This window comes from Protobothrops mucrosquamatus, unplaced genomic scaffold (assembly GCF_001527695.2).
Source record: "Protobothrops mucrosquamatus isolate PMUCROS unplaced genomic scaffold, P.Mucros_1.0 scaffold973, whole genome shotgun sequence".
In the NCBI taxonomy this organism is placed as follows: domain Eukaryota; kingdom Metazoa; phylum Chordata; class Lepidosauria; order Squamata; family Viperidae; genus Protobothrops; species Protobothrops mucrosquamatus.
The window spans coordinates 115149-130361 of NW_015387216.1; the positions used below are offsets into that span (position 1 = coordinate 115149).

A 15213-nucleotide genomic window follows, 5' to 3' on the forward strand; every position below is an offset into this window, starting at 1 on the left:
TGATGCACAAGGCCTGGACCTTCAGTATCTTATGCTAAATTGTGGCATCCAAACACCTCTCTCTCTTTGCATCCATGAAAAAAATATTTGAATCTCTTTACTGTTTTAAATGCATTGTTATATTTCAGGTAACAGTTTGGCCTTGGAATTGAAAGCAGCGCATGATCAGATTCTGATAACAGATTTCTATGTTGTAACATAAAACAGACATCCCATACTACAGCATATTCTGCACAATCAGGGGTTCGTTATTATGTGCCAAGTAAGGAAATATATAAGCCCATTTGTGGATTAGCCAACTCACACGTTTTTAACCAAAAGACTGTGAAAGATGAGACAATCTTCGAAATTTCCATGTTTTAATTTTCACAATTGACTTATTTGTGAGTAATCCATGAATTTTCCATTTTTCATGGTATTTTGGTTAAAATGTTGAGAATTGGCTTATCTGCAAATGGACTTATACATGAGTATATATGGGATATAAGGATTTTTTTTTTAAGTACTACTATATACACTCACAAAGAAGCCCATCCATGGGGGTTTGTGGGTTGTATTTTGGCCCTTAATACTCTTGGATTATTTCTGTAGAAAGTTCCTTCTCACTTATGCATACCATAGTTTGATTAAGCCAAAATCTTTTGTCACCTGGTTGAAAGGCTGTCAAATGACCAGCAGTTGACATGTATAGAGTCATTATTTCATAAATGTTTTTTCTTTGTGTGTGTGCGTGTTGTTGTTGTTTTGCATTGCTTAGACAGACGATAGCTAAATAACAAAACAGATATCTGGGCTTTGAGGTTATTTAAAATGTATATCAAAATCAATCTAAAGCAAAAACGTTTATGTTTCCCCCCCAAAAAAATTTACACTTGAAATATATTGACATAAAAAGGATTGTTAGATGACATTCTGTTCTGTACCAGAAGACGCATTATTGGCCTTGTGACTTAATAAAACAAACAGAAGTCAAAAGAGGGATTTTCAGCTCTTACCTGGCCCACTCAAATCCTTGAATAGTTGCAAGATGCAAAGCCAGGTGCTTTTTCTTAAGGCAATCACGAGCATACCTCTCTCACATAAGAGTGGCAATGCAGTGTTTTGTTTTTCCATAGAGCAGAGGAAGAGAGACACAGCATCCCTTTTGGCTGCAATCTTGAATCAGACAGAGCTGTTCCGCACATTCTCTGGGCAATGGAAATAATCTTAAGGGAAATACTGCATCAGTTCAGAAATACTGATGAGAAACTGCACATTGGAAGACTCCTTAACATCAGAATGTCCCAAAACAGACTGGACCCTCTAGCTGGATGGCTGGCAATGTGCTCTTTTTCCCTGGGTCTGGAATTTGGGATTGGGGAGTTTCAGTCTGAGACTAACTTCTTCCAATCAGTCTCAGACAGACAGATAGACAGACAGTCTTCATGTCTCAGGAAATTCGGGGTTTGTTGAACCTGACGTGCACTCCAATTAAGACACAAGTTGCATATAGCTTTAATAGCTGGAAAACAAAAAGGATACTGGGATCCTTATTTGTTATAAGACGGTGGGTTTTAAAGGATTACGGTCAGAAAATCACGACATTCACTAATAACTACAATTTAATTGGCTAACACAGACCCCAAATGTGGATACTATTAGTCAAAAGGTGCGCACGAAAGGCAGGCACTATTGTTCCTAGGCAAATGTGAACCTTATCTATCCTACTACTACCAAAACTAACTCACACCTTATTCCATTTTGAGGGGAAATTTCTAAGGTCTTCCACCATCTAAACCAGGGGTCTTCAAACTTGGCCCTTTTATGACTTGTGGACTTCAGCTCCCAGAATTCCTCAGCCAGGCACGCCAGAATTCCTCAGCCAGGAATTCTGGGAGTTGAAGTCCACAAGTCATAAAAGGGCCAAGTTTGAAGACCCCTGATCTAAACTCTCACTGCTTGTAATTTTCACTTAAGACATGGTGCTTCAAGGGGAAGTAATTTGGCAACTGATTATCTGCTTTCTTCCAGGCAATCCATGAAGGTCAATCTGGGACCATGCATAATGTTCCTTTTTAAAAAAAAATTAGACCCCCTCTTCCCATTCCATCACTTTCTGTCTCCAAGTCCCCCATTTTAAAAGTATCAGAATTAAAAACATGTTGATTTAGTTCCTTTGTTAACAAAGTACTGCATTTTCATTTTTCCTATTGCAAGAGTATGGCCACTGTTTCCAAAAACACATACAGTATTTTGGCTGTAGATCTGTATGGGAATACAGAATATTAATAGTATTATGTGGTATCTATCTCTGGTTTAAAGAAAGCAGAAGCCAGACTAATGGAATGTAATTTTTCCTCTTCTCTCTGAGCCTTCACTACAATTCTTTTTCCTTTGTCTACAGAACATTTGTACCACGACCACTGCATTTTTACATTTCTTCTTCTTAGCTTCCTTTTGTTGGGTTTTGACTGAAGCGTGGCAGTCATACATGGCTGTCACTGGAAAAATTAGGACACGGCTCATAAGGAAACGCTTTTTATGCCTTGGATGGGGTGAGCTCCTGTTATTCAGCTGAGACTTTTCTTTTTCAGCTTAGTGTTTTTACATGAATAACCTTTGGAATATGAATGCTTGTTTCAAAAATCTTGGCAGATAGTAAGGAGAGTTGTACTCTCCCTACACTTAATATCAATACTGGAATGTTGATGGGCTAGCAAGCAAGCATATTCTTTAATTCTTGATTTGCTTCAAGATCTGGCTGGTGATGAATGTTCCGTAGTTTACTAGAGTTTACCATACATCAGTGGTTCTCAACCTTTTTAATGCCGTGACCCCAACCGGTCGTAAGTCGAGGACTAAACCTGTCGTAAGTCGAGGACTAAATCGGTCGTAAGTCGAGGACTAAACCGGTCGTAAGTCGAGGACTTTCCCTGCCCGGGAGCGCCACGCATGCGTGGTTCCGCCCCCTGCGCCGGCCGAGGCGTATCTGGCAAGTGGCAGAGACAGAGCAGGCCGACCACCAGCTGGCCTAGCCCAAGGGAGGTAAGGCATCCGCCGGAAAAGGGAAAAAAAATGGCGGACAAAAAAAATGGACAAAAAAAATGGCGGACAGCCATGCTTGGCGACCCCCATGAAATGGTCGATCGACCCCAAATGGGGTCCCGACCCACAGGTTGAGAACCACTGCCATACAGTAACTTATAGTCTTAAGAATATTTTCTGTAAAGCATGGTAACATGTAGACTTTTCAAAACATAACTGTATCTGTAATCAAAATCAATTCAATTTTATGCTGTATCTTCATTATATATTATATCAAATGTTTTGGTGACTTAGTGATGGGCTTGGTCACAATGCATGATGGGATAACAGGAATAGTTGACAAGTTAATGGCAGGTGAAAGATACCCTTGTGGTATGCTGGTAAAAACATTATTTCCATATAATTTATATCACAAAGTTTGTTTTTTCTCATCCAAGCAGGAAAAGCAATAAGAATTGTGATTCTCACAAATAATCCTTTTATAGAAATTCTAGTGATAACCACAGTAAAACTGTAGCTGGAGATCACCTATTCCTAGAACTTCCAGATGAGGGATGCAAAAATCCAGATTAACCTTAGATAGCAGCAAAGAGGTACAGACAATTTGAATGCATTGCATTCAATTCTTTTAGCCCACCTCTGGTAACCTTATCGAAACCTTATTTATCTTACAGTGGTGAAATTATTTACCCATTATAACTATGTCCTGAAAGCCAAAAACCATATGGACATTAAGGCAACCAAACAGATCAAAGAAAAGAGGTTTCTGGCCCAGGTAATGCCATTTACATACCAGAATAGGGTACAGATAGGAACCAAATAGGGAACAAATCAATGAGCTGAGAATAATGACTAGATCTGTAAGGTTTCCAGACGTTTTAATTATTTAAGTAATAGCTGAGAAAGGCTGCCCTTGTACTGTCATGACTTCCAAACCACTTCTTCAGAATTGGTTGCAAAATCTCCCAAGCTGTAGCTGCTTGTCTTCTGGGTATAGATAGGCATTGTAATGATCTGAGGAAATAAAATTAGCATCAGATCTATCACCTCACTCCTGATACTGAATATTCTTCTTTATATATTATTTAAAATATCTTATTAGGAAATAGTTCAAAATCCCATTTTACTGTTTTTTCCATTTTTTGTTTTCAGAAACAAGGGCAATATGATGGCCTTAGGAAAAAAAAATGGGGGAAATGTCTTGTTTTCTGGGGAATGACAAATAAACATAAGAACCAAAAGGGATATGAATAGAGAAGTAGTATGCCTAAGTTTCATTGTACAAAAAACCCCAACCACAGGTTTTGTGGCACCTTATGGGTATGAAATGTCTAACAGGATGACCTTTAGATGTGCAGGTCATTAAGTACACAGGGAAATAACATTGGAGTTTTTCTTGCAGGTTTACCAGCATTGGTCGTGGCCATATCAATAGGTTTTACCAAGACTAAAGGCTATGGAACCACTCAATAGTAAGTCATTCTATCATAATATATCTTATTTTCAAGGAAATCTCCTACATTCCTCTTTGTCACATTGCCTGCATTTGGCTATTTGGCTGTATCCAGATCTAGGATTGACACTGAGAGTCTTTAAAAGTAGCCCTGGTTCCCCAGTTCTCGGAGGGAAATGTGGATCTGTGACAGAAAACAATCATACATAGTCAATTGCTCTCTGTAGAATTTGACATGTTTTTACCTTCATGGGCAACAAATCATAGGATAAGTAGCTGCTTCTTTCAGTTATTCCTGGCAGCTCAATTTGAACAACCATAAAGAAAAGGAAACACACACTGGAACAACAGCATATAATAAGCAATTGCTTGCTTAATCATGGTTTCTTGAATTATTGTTGCTTGGGACATTCTATTTTTAGCATTATATCATGATTTTAAAACCCCAATGGATAGAGGTACACAACAAGCAAAGCAAATACCAATCAAACAACATCAAATAGCTTAATGCAAGAGGCCAAAAAAGGCCTGAGTAAGTCATTGTGTAACTGGTGTAGCATTTGTTTCTTCCTGTTTTGTTGTTTCAAAGGTTTGGGGTGGAAGGGAAAAGGCTTGACTGTTATGAAAACTATAAGTGGAACGTTTTGGTCCCTTTGCACTCAGAGCAAAGATAATTGTGAATATGGAAAGAGGACTCATTCCAGTACCCTATCAAATATAGATGAAGTTAAGACTGAAAGCATTAGAAGCCACTGATGAATAAACACCCACATCAGCTTTTGTAGCCTTGGATGAAAACAGCACTTATCCGGATATTTATTCATGTTGTGAGTTTTGGGGAAGGATCAGAAGCTTGTCAGGACTCCACCTTATATCAAAGCTGGTCAAAAAGGTGTTGTTGTTGTTTTACTTTTTAATTGAGGGCTGAATCATTCTTTCAAAGCTGATCTGTTAGGTGGGTGGGTAGCGTTAAAGCAAGAAGTAGGATCCTAACAACTTTATTTAACTGTCTTTCTAACAGCTTTCTCTGCCTTTCTTCAAAGGATCAAGTTACAGAGAAGGGAGGAATAGCTTCTATCAGAGGCTGGAACTGACTTCTGCTAAAATTATTTTGAAATTAGGCTAGGAACTATATATAGGCCTAGCATTCCAGAAGGCAATGAGTAGACTTCTTTTAAAACAGGTGCTTGATATGTATTGCAATTGGATAGTGACTGGATAGACAGCCTGGGTTATGCCTTCATGACTTTTTTCACACTAGGTTTATCTAGGGTGATTTTGTGGGAAATCGAGGGGTATATTAGAGATTATGTTTTATATTGATCTTTATATTGGATACCAAGCAGAGTAGGTTGACTTGTTGGAACAGAAGGAAGGATGGATATAGATCAGGGGTGTCAAACTGCTGGCCCATTGGCCAGATGCATCACCCACCCAAGTTCTGGCAATGGGGAAAAAGTTGCTATATATTGTGACACGTCATGTGACATGACTTGGTGAGTTTGACACCCCTGAGATAGATAGATAGATAGATAGATAGATAGATAGATAGATAGATAGATAGATAGATAGATAGATAGATAGATAGATAGATAGATAGATAGATAGTATGAAGATGTAGGTTGATAAGTAAGTGACCTTAGCATTTTAGTTCATCCACTCCTGCCAGAGATGAAAAATGGCTTGTTTCTCACCACATTTGCAACCGTTAAATGAAAGAATGACAGTTCCTAAAATGTGGGGGAGATGCAGTATCTCCCTAAAGGCAATTCAGTTTAAAGGGATTAACAGCTCCTTATTTTGTGAAGAGTTGTACATGCACTTCTGTGGAACTCACTAGCCTGATTTCATCACATTAATAACTTCAATTTAATGCCTTGGTGTCTTAAGTTAGGAAGTGTTCTGAATTGTAAATTATCATCAAAGAGCTATTTAAATATTTATGCGGAATAAATTCAAGGCTACAGCCATATATTTCAGATATACCTTTCTGGGATATCAACTGAGTGAACGCAGTGGGCTTTCTGAGTAAACACGGATAGGTTTGCACTGTTAACTTACCAAATGCATTAAAGATTGTATCCCTGGGGGGGGGGGGTTGTTTGTTTGGTTGGTTGGATTTTTTTGTTGTTTTTTTTTGGAAATGAAACACAATTGATCTTTCTCTTCCTTTGTTTTTGGCCTCAGTATTGTTTCCTTCTCCAAATGTAATGCAGTAAGAGGTGGGAAATTATCCAAAATCAGGTGAATGAATCTTGCACTGGAACTAGATCTCTCAGTTTTCCAGCAATACAATCCTTCTTCAGTGGACTGAGGGAAAGATTGGAAAGGGTTGTGGGGTAAAAAAGAGGGAACAAAATCAGTTTGTGTGGCCTGCCTTTTCCTTGTGGTTGTTCTGTTCAGCGTTTCTCAACCTTGGTAACTCTAAGATGTGTGGACTTCAACTCCCAGAATCCCCCAGCCAGCCATGCTGGAAATTCTGGGAGTTGAAGTCCATACATCTTAGAGTTGCCAAAGTTGAGAAACACTGCTTTAAAGCCTTCATTAGTTGAAACCCTTAAATATATACTTTTAATATATGGAGGATTAGTACTGGAATTGGAATTTTAAAGGCTGTTTTTAAAACCTGCCCATCCTATCATTATAAAAACTTCTTTAAAGATAACCAATATTTTCTTCAAACTGTAATGCTGTTTAATAAAAAATAAGGGCATTTTTTTAAAAAGGCAGAGAATGCAAACTCATGACAAGCAGGTTATTTTTTCTTCAAATATAATTATTCCACATAAAATAAAACAATGCCCCAGATTCCTTAACAGGTGGCAGACAGTATTTTGTAACAATGTCAGTTCTGTGATTGTGTGGGCTGAACTAGATGGCAACATTTAGCCTGGCTTAGTTGGACCTGAACTCAGAACTGGTTAGGAGCCCACCAAGAAAGTTGAAAAGTTGAAAACACATTCTGGAAGAAGGCAAGTGGCAAATTACTTCTGTGTTACTGGCAATGAAATTGCATGGATATATTCACAAGACCACCCAAAATCAAGCTGATCTCAAAAGTGACTGAAGTTGTAAGTGAATTGCATTTTTTCAAGACTGAATACATTTCTGACTGCTGCTGCTGCTGCTTTAGCCAGTTTTAAAAGTGTTAAACATGATTCTGGAACAATGATACTATGAAGCAGAGACTGACTTAGGTCAGGGGTGTCAAACTGCCAGCCCGCAGGCCGGTTTCATCATACCGGAGCCGCGCCCACCCCATTGCCGGCAATGGCAAAAAAGCTCTGATACGTTGCACGACGTCACGTGACGTTGCGAGTTTGACATGTCTGACTTAGGTAATATGCAGTTCAGCAAGCTTTGTCTTCTGTGCCACGCCTTATCATCTGCTACAGTGTAAGTCTCTCTTATAAATGAAATACTGTATATTTTGTATTTCTAAAAAGAGTGGTGAAAATAGATTATTTTTTAAAAAAAATTACTGTTTTAAGATGGGCTGACCTGCAACTGTAATACATGATACTTGCTATATTTGATGAAAGGACCTTGAAATCTAAAAGAGAAGGAATCAGTAAAGCTTTGCAATGGATAAACATACAGATGCTACACCTTATTAATTTATATTAGTTCTTTTTTAATATTTCCAGTTGCTGGCTATCTCTTGAAGGTGGACTTCTCTATGCCTTTGTTGGACCTGCAGCTGCTGTTGTCCTGGTAAATATTGTTGGCATTTTCAATAGTCATAGATAGATGGATAGTTAGAAAAAAGAAAAACAGATGAAAATTCTTTTTTTTTATTTACATCAACTGTACTGTATAAATTTGTTACACACACTTTATAATGTTTGCGTCTTTTTATATATTTAATATGTGTGCAGTTTTATTTGTGGAAGAGGATTGCGTACTATTTTTTTCTGTATGAGATTAAAATCTAGAAAAAATGTTAGAATATTTAGAATACAAGCAGAACTTATTTCTAGTATTATGAAACTACCTTGTGTTTATACCAAATACTTTAATTACAAAAACAAACGTTCCCACCTTAATAAATTTCTGTCCATACCTTTCAGAACGTCTTTTCTCTGTCAGGTGCCCTACAAAACTATTAGACTTTAAATCCCATAATCCTCTGTCATCATGGGAATAAGGGAGATGAAGTCTGAACTAGCCACTTTTCAATAGGAGCCTTGCTCTTTTAATTAGTGAAAAATCTTCTGTTTTATTTTGCTTATGACATAAACTTGATAATGAGTCAATCTATTAAACCAGAGGTCCCCAACCTTTTGGGCACCAGGGACCGGATACATGGAGAGAGGTTTTTCCGTGGACCGGAGGGGGCCTGGTTTTGTGTGCTGCCTGCATCCTGTGGATGGGACTTTGCTTGTTTGTGCAGACTGGTTGCTGGTATGCTGCGGCCTGGTACCGGTCCACGGACTGGGGTTTGGGGACCCCTGTATTAAACTGTTCTTGTCCTCCAGTTTCAATCAAATAAACAAGGTTTGCCAATTCCATCTGGAATGGAGACCAAAGGTCAATTTAGTCAAACAATTGTCACTTGTTTCCCATTGTTGTGTTAGAGGATATACAACTGTAAATAAGAGGCTTATTATGAAGCAATCCAATGCACAGCCATTTCTGAGCAAAGGGCAGTCTGAGCACAAATAGCAGTTTGTGAAAAAGTAACAGTTATCCCAGGATAAATCACCTGGTTTTCATGTGCTTAAATCACCAAGTATACAGAGCAAAATGGTGAGTAATTTGTCTGAGAACGCCTTAGGCCACAGTCATTTCAGGGTCACGCAAAACTGCTGTTTGAATTTACCTAGCTGATAAAACAGAACTGCTGACATTCCATCAGTGGCTCCAGCTAAAGATGCAGCTTCCTTGACATCTCTCATCCATGTTCAGGTTATATCTTCTCTTGGCAGAGATGCAGGAAAGGAGGAATAGTAGAGCCATCTCCTACAGAGATGCAGGAAAGGAGGAATAGTAGAGCCCTCTAATAAAGCCAGGCTTTATTATGAGATGCCCAACTATCCTCACTTTGGGTACCAGTTACGTATGTTAGGCTGGTAACAAAAGGAGAATTTTAGCTTGGCGAGATCATCTCAAACATATTTAGCCAGAAGTCCTCTCACTGGATTTAATGGGGCTTTCTCTCTAGGAGAGGGGCTTAGATTTGCAGCCCAACTTGAACCTAAAGTAAGAACTTGCCATGCCAAATGGGGTTCATTTGCTTTAGTATAAAGATCAGGCAGTGTAGGGTAACACCAAAAAAAAAATCATATGAGATCATCTTTTAATGCCCGCTCCCACCCTCCATTTGTAATATTAAGCCAAATGAGAAGATATTTAATTTTAAAAGCTTCCAGTCTTCACCTGTTTGTTTAATAGAACTTCTCCTTGTGTGTGCGTGCACCTATACACACGTATACACACAACTTATCGTACACAGCATATGTATCAGTCCCCTGAATGTTTGAAATACAGATTTGCCTTCCATTTTTGCCAGTTCTTGGAATTGAATTGGTCCTGAAATATATACACAGAGAGAGACAACTATGTGTATATATGTACAGTATATACTGTAATCCCTTTATAATGGATCCATCCTTAAAGTATCTACCTGACTATCTCAAACATTTGAATAGTATCAATAAGAGAAAATAACATATGTCCTTTTTTCAAAATTACCAATATATATTTTTTCACTCATTTATAAAATCTTAGGCTATACACTTTGTAGCATATTTTGGGAGAAAACAAAGTATACCTATTATTATAAAGAAGCAAATAAAAATTATCAGGTGACATGAATGGCATCAGCTCAGTCTACTCTGATTACAAGTGTTATTTTTAAACTGGGGCAAGCCTCTTCAGACAATTGAGCATATAAATGTACAAGTAACACATTTGTAGCTGTGTATGCATATACATGCAAACACACACATACATATACATATAGATATGCATACACACAATCATACTCTTCCATTCTTGTAGTTGTGTCCCATTGCCCTTTCTTCTTTTTTTCACACCGTCTGCTAGCACGTGTTAATTTAATATGTCTAGATTTGATAGAGATGTGTATACTTTTTTAGAATATTAAAGCTACATTCAAGATATCTTAATTTAACGTGATAAAGTTTATTGTTCTCAAAAGGGCCAAACAGATATCAAAGGAACTCCAAAATTAGGACCCTTCCCTTCCCACTGTCACTGAGAGTCATAGTTGCCTCTAAAGTCAGTGGTAAGATCTAGTTCCATACGACTATGCATTCTTTGGGACTGGATCTTGTGTCATGTATGAGAGGTTGCCTGTGGTGGGCCAAGGGGAAAGTAGGTGTGCTAAAACAAAAAGTGGACATGTCCAGAGTAAAACCACATTTCTCCACATCTGTCCTCTACCATCTTATCTGGTATTTAAACCACTATCTTTAATTTTACCTTATTTATTGGAAGAGTGGGAACTGAGTAGAGGATTGGAACCACCCAAAATATTGGAAGGAGGAGGCAGTACACAGGATACTCCTATAATTGTGTTATCTTTCTCTCTCTTTTCAACCTCTGGGAGAAGTTCTCCATGTCTTCATTTTAAACAGTAGAGACTATATTAATGTTTTAATTCCTACATGGTGTTATTAAGATATCCAATGATTGTACATTTATTATGGTGATTAGATTATTTTCAATAGATAGTAATTTTTTTTAAATAATTTTCTTCCTTTTACAATTGTATAGCAGTTTATACAAACAAAACAAATGGTTAAACTCTTAGTGTAAAACTAAAGTAAAATTATCACACTCTTAAATAAGGGTGTTACTTTTGTCACTGACACAGTCTCCTGTGTATAAAAGTGTAATGTAGCAAGAAGTGAGAAGTGTCAGCATCTCAGTCATGCAACTGGCTCATAACACTGTTCAAACTTTATGAACACCCATGATTTTTCAAATATTTTAGATTTCTGAATTATTTAGATCTTTATGTATCCCAGTGGAATTAATGAAATCTTTATGAGATAAGATCCTGTTGGGACTTAGCTGCAACGTATTAAATTTAATGGTCAGCCCAAAATAGATTGATTGTGATGTTTGAATGTGCTAAAATGTATTGGAAATGTACTGGAAAGTTTTCATGAATAATATATCTTTGGAAGAATAACTTAATATAACTCAGAAGAGGATTCATGAGAATTGCTGATCTATGATGACAAAACAAAACAACAACCCCTCAGTGACTCAATAAACTATATTGGTTTAAAAATGAAAATTAGACTTCTGAACTCCTTGATAAGCAAGCTTGCAGCTTAAGTGCAATATACATCTCAATTAGCCAGGGTTCTTTCAACAAATCACCATTAGCTTCAAAATAGATTGGATGAGATCTTGATTAAACTCTGCTTTACCTCAACCTAATTAATTATTGTAAGAATGTTGCTATAAGTCCATTTTTCCTTTATAATTCCTTTAGATTAAGGTAAGCAATTGACACATAGAATCGGTCAGAGGGTGAATTGATGAGCCAAATAGCCAGAATCATGTCAGATACATATATGGAACCAGAATGTATTGTTTTTCCTTTGTTCAGAGACATGCATGCATTCTTTAAAGTATATTAAGCTTATTTTAGAGCATAGCTTACAATTTCTATGTATTTCTTGCCTTAAATCACAGGAAATTATACCAGCAGTTTTTGACTTTTGCAGAGAGGGGGGTTTCAAGGGCATGCAAAACGAAGCCACTTGAAACCCTGGGATCTATGATTTTCCATTTATGCTCTAAACTCTTCTGAAGTAGATAAATGTCAATTAACAATGTAATTCTATATTTGTCTAAATAAAAGTAAATCAGAGTTAAACAGGATTCACTTTACAGGTAATCTTTGCATGTGCATAAATTTGCATATTTAATGAATTTGATCATATTCAAAAATTGTATTCCCAGTAGAATTATAATGTTATTAGAGATTTTCCCCCTTTGTTCTTAGAATCTGGAGATATCCAAGACCGAGTATTTTCCCTTTTGCATGCAAAACATGTGAACTGTAATCCGTCCTATCCTGTTCCCATAAGATTATGTTATAATTATAGTTCATTGTCCAATCTGAACCTAACAGTGCAAAACAGATAAACAGAATTCTATAGTGCTCAATGTCTTACAGTTGTATTTCTCTATATGTGTATATAGTATGTATGTTCTCATTTATATCAAATACAAATAGGAGAGTGAGGACTATACATATCCATGTCTATCTTGGATACCATTGGCAAGGATCACACTGATTGGCTGATTTACAGGGCATGGCATCTTTCTGGAATATCTAGTTCTCTCCAGAATGCAGGTCCTTGCATCTCTTTGCTTTATAGGAGTCACACATGCTGAGATATAGGATCCAAATTGTTGTTCCCGGTTCTTTAAATTTATACCAAATGTATTAAGATTCATGTTTCATTCAGTGTCGTTAAAGGGGCAGCTGTTACCTTTTTATTTGTTTATTTCCTATTTAACAGGTCAACATGGTGATTGGCATCCTTGTGTTTAATAAACTAGTTTCAAGAGATGGAATCCTAGATAAAAAACTCAAACATCGAGCAGGGTAAGCAAAAGTTGGGATATATCAATGATTTATTACTAAATTTTGTCTATTTATTGTTAGATTCACCACATGTATTTTTATTTAATTTCACTTTGAACCTTTTTTCACTTAATTTAATTTCCAGTTCTATTCATCTCCAAATTGCAGTTAACTTATTTTTCCTGAGGAAATGTGACTGAGGAACAGAAAAATAATAAAACACAAGTACAGTTGTATTAAGTTACAAAAAAAAGAGGGTGAAAAACCATGCATGTCCACGCTTTGAAATTTTCCTTGGTTTTGTACAAGTTGAGTATTTAGAATTATATAATTTTGATTAGTAAAAAAAATCCACTTTTAAAAATGCCAGAAGCTCTCTCAGATTAAAAAATAATATTAAAACTGGGCCATTTGTGTGATTGCTTATGGGTTATGAATCCAGAAGAATTAGACATACTACCGAATAAGCAAGCTAAGTGTTACTGTCTCTTGTTTTCTGCAGTGCAGGTGAAATGTGGGTTTGAAAGTCTATTATATGAATATAAAAACTTATATTTATTCTTAGGGGGTTTTGGTGCTCTCTGAGCTTGGTTGTTTTCTTGCAGATGTTTCATTACCCAAACTAGTTAATGTCATCAGTGCTAGTCCTAGTTCCAGAGCTAGTGTTTGTTCTCAGAGAAATGGAGAAAAGATGATTAGTCTAAATTTGATTCATATCATTTCTGCAACCACTCATTCTGTTTCATTCTTCTTTCCTCATGTCGCTGGGATTCTGTGCTCTTAAAGTAGCACTTAAATGAAAGAATGAGTCTGGGTTTTTCAGAGATTTTCGTTCACAGGAGATGAGGCTGAGGAAATTTTGTCAATTTGCTTTTTCCCTCCCATTCCTTTATTACCGTTGTTCTAAAATAGACAGAAAGCTGCAAGGGCAAAAAGAGGTCATGAAAAATGATTCTCCCACTTGCATTTACCAATCTCAGAATCTATGAATTTAAGCCAAGGCATTTCTTCACATACAAAGCAGTAGAAGACGTGGTTAATATACCAAGTCTGGCTTTCTATGCAAAAAAAAGATTTCCACCTAAAATCCTTTTTTTGGGGGGGGGGGGCTGGCATATCTACTCAAAAACTTTCTATTAAGGAGAATGGATTGCTCTATTTCCCCCCACACACACTGGGCTGAGCTCAGGTGTGATGAATTTGAATAAACGTCAAATTTTGTGTAGTGACTATGTGCATGTTCTCCTTTTGTATTTTTTATTTTTCTCTGGTATAATTAAAAAAAATCTGTAATGCTAGCTCCCATTTCTGTGATTTCCTTTAGATTTTATCTATCTGAAAGGTTTTCGAGTATCACCAGCCCATTAATGCTATGCTATGTTATGCAGGAAGTTTTATCCAAAATTAAACCCTGTTAACCCGAGTTTAATTTGGGAGTATATGTTCTCAGGAGTAGGCTACCACACAGTTACCTTGTCAATACAAGAACTAGACACATAAATGAATAGAGCAAGAAGTCAGATTTCTGTCAGTCATTTGTTCTGAAGGAGCTGAAGGGAGTAGCGTCATCATCTCTGCTCCTTTTTCTCTCAAAATACTTGATTAGCAAGACTCCACCACGTTTATCAGATAACTGCCCCAAGAAGAACTAACTTTGGCTGGATCCTACTTTGAGATGTTTTATGATTAGCTAGGAATGCTTCATTTGATATAGTTGCATTTTTAAAAGAATATTTATTAAATTGACAAGAGAGCTTTGTGAATTCAGCGGGTCTTTCATGGGCTTCCAATCAAACTGCCACATAATTGATAATGGTTTTACAACTTGTTTGCATTTTTTTTCTCCTGTGTATACTGTACATGGTCTGCCAAATGAGGATAGTAGTTCAAGAATTTGGGGAAATGGGTTTTATTCTCCATAAGCAAACACACACACACACACACACACACAGACACACAATCCTTTTTTTTTTTTCAATATAGAATTTTATTGTTTTTATCATAAAAGAAGAAATACATCACAAGTATTACACAATGATTTATCCCATCCCCCCACCCCCCGGACTTCCCAAACCAAACCTAGGCTAACATTCAACTACAAGTAAACAAATATTAATATCTCTAACTCCAAACTCTAAACTTAAACAATCCATCTCCTCCG

At 36.9% G+C, this 15213-nt stretch overlaps 1 protein-coding gene across 1 annotated transcript in view; it reads left to right on the top strand.

Annotated features, from left to right (window-relative positions):
• Positions 1-15213, top strand: part of LOC107290821 (adhesion G protein-coupled receptor B3-like) — a 139273-nt gene that overhangs the window by 83663 nt on the left and 40397 nt on the right. Inside the window, exons 3-6 of the mRNA XM_015819747.1 lie at positions 2384-2534; positions 4427-4496; positions 8125-8191; positions 12988-13073. Coding sequence (XP_015675233.1) covers positions 2384-2534; positions 4427-4496; positions 8125-8191; positions 12988-13073 — 374 coding nt within the window. The remainder of the gene's footprint in view (positions 1-2383; positions 2535-4426; positions 4497-8124; positions 8192-12987; positions 13074-15213) is intronic.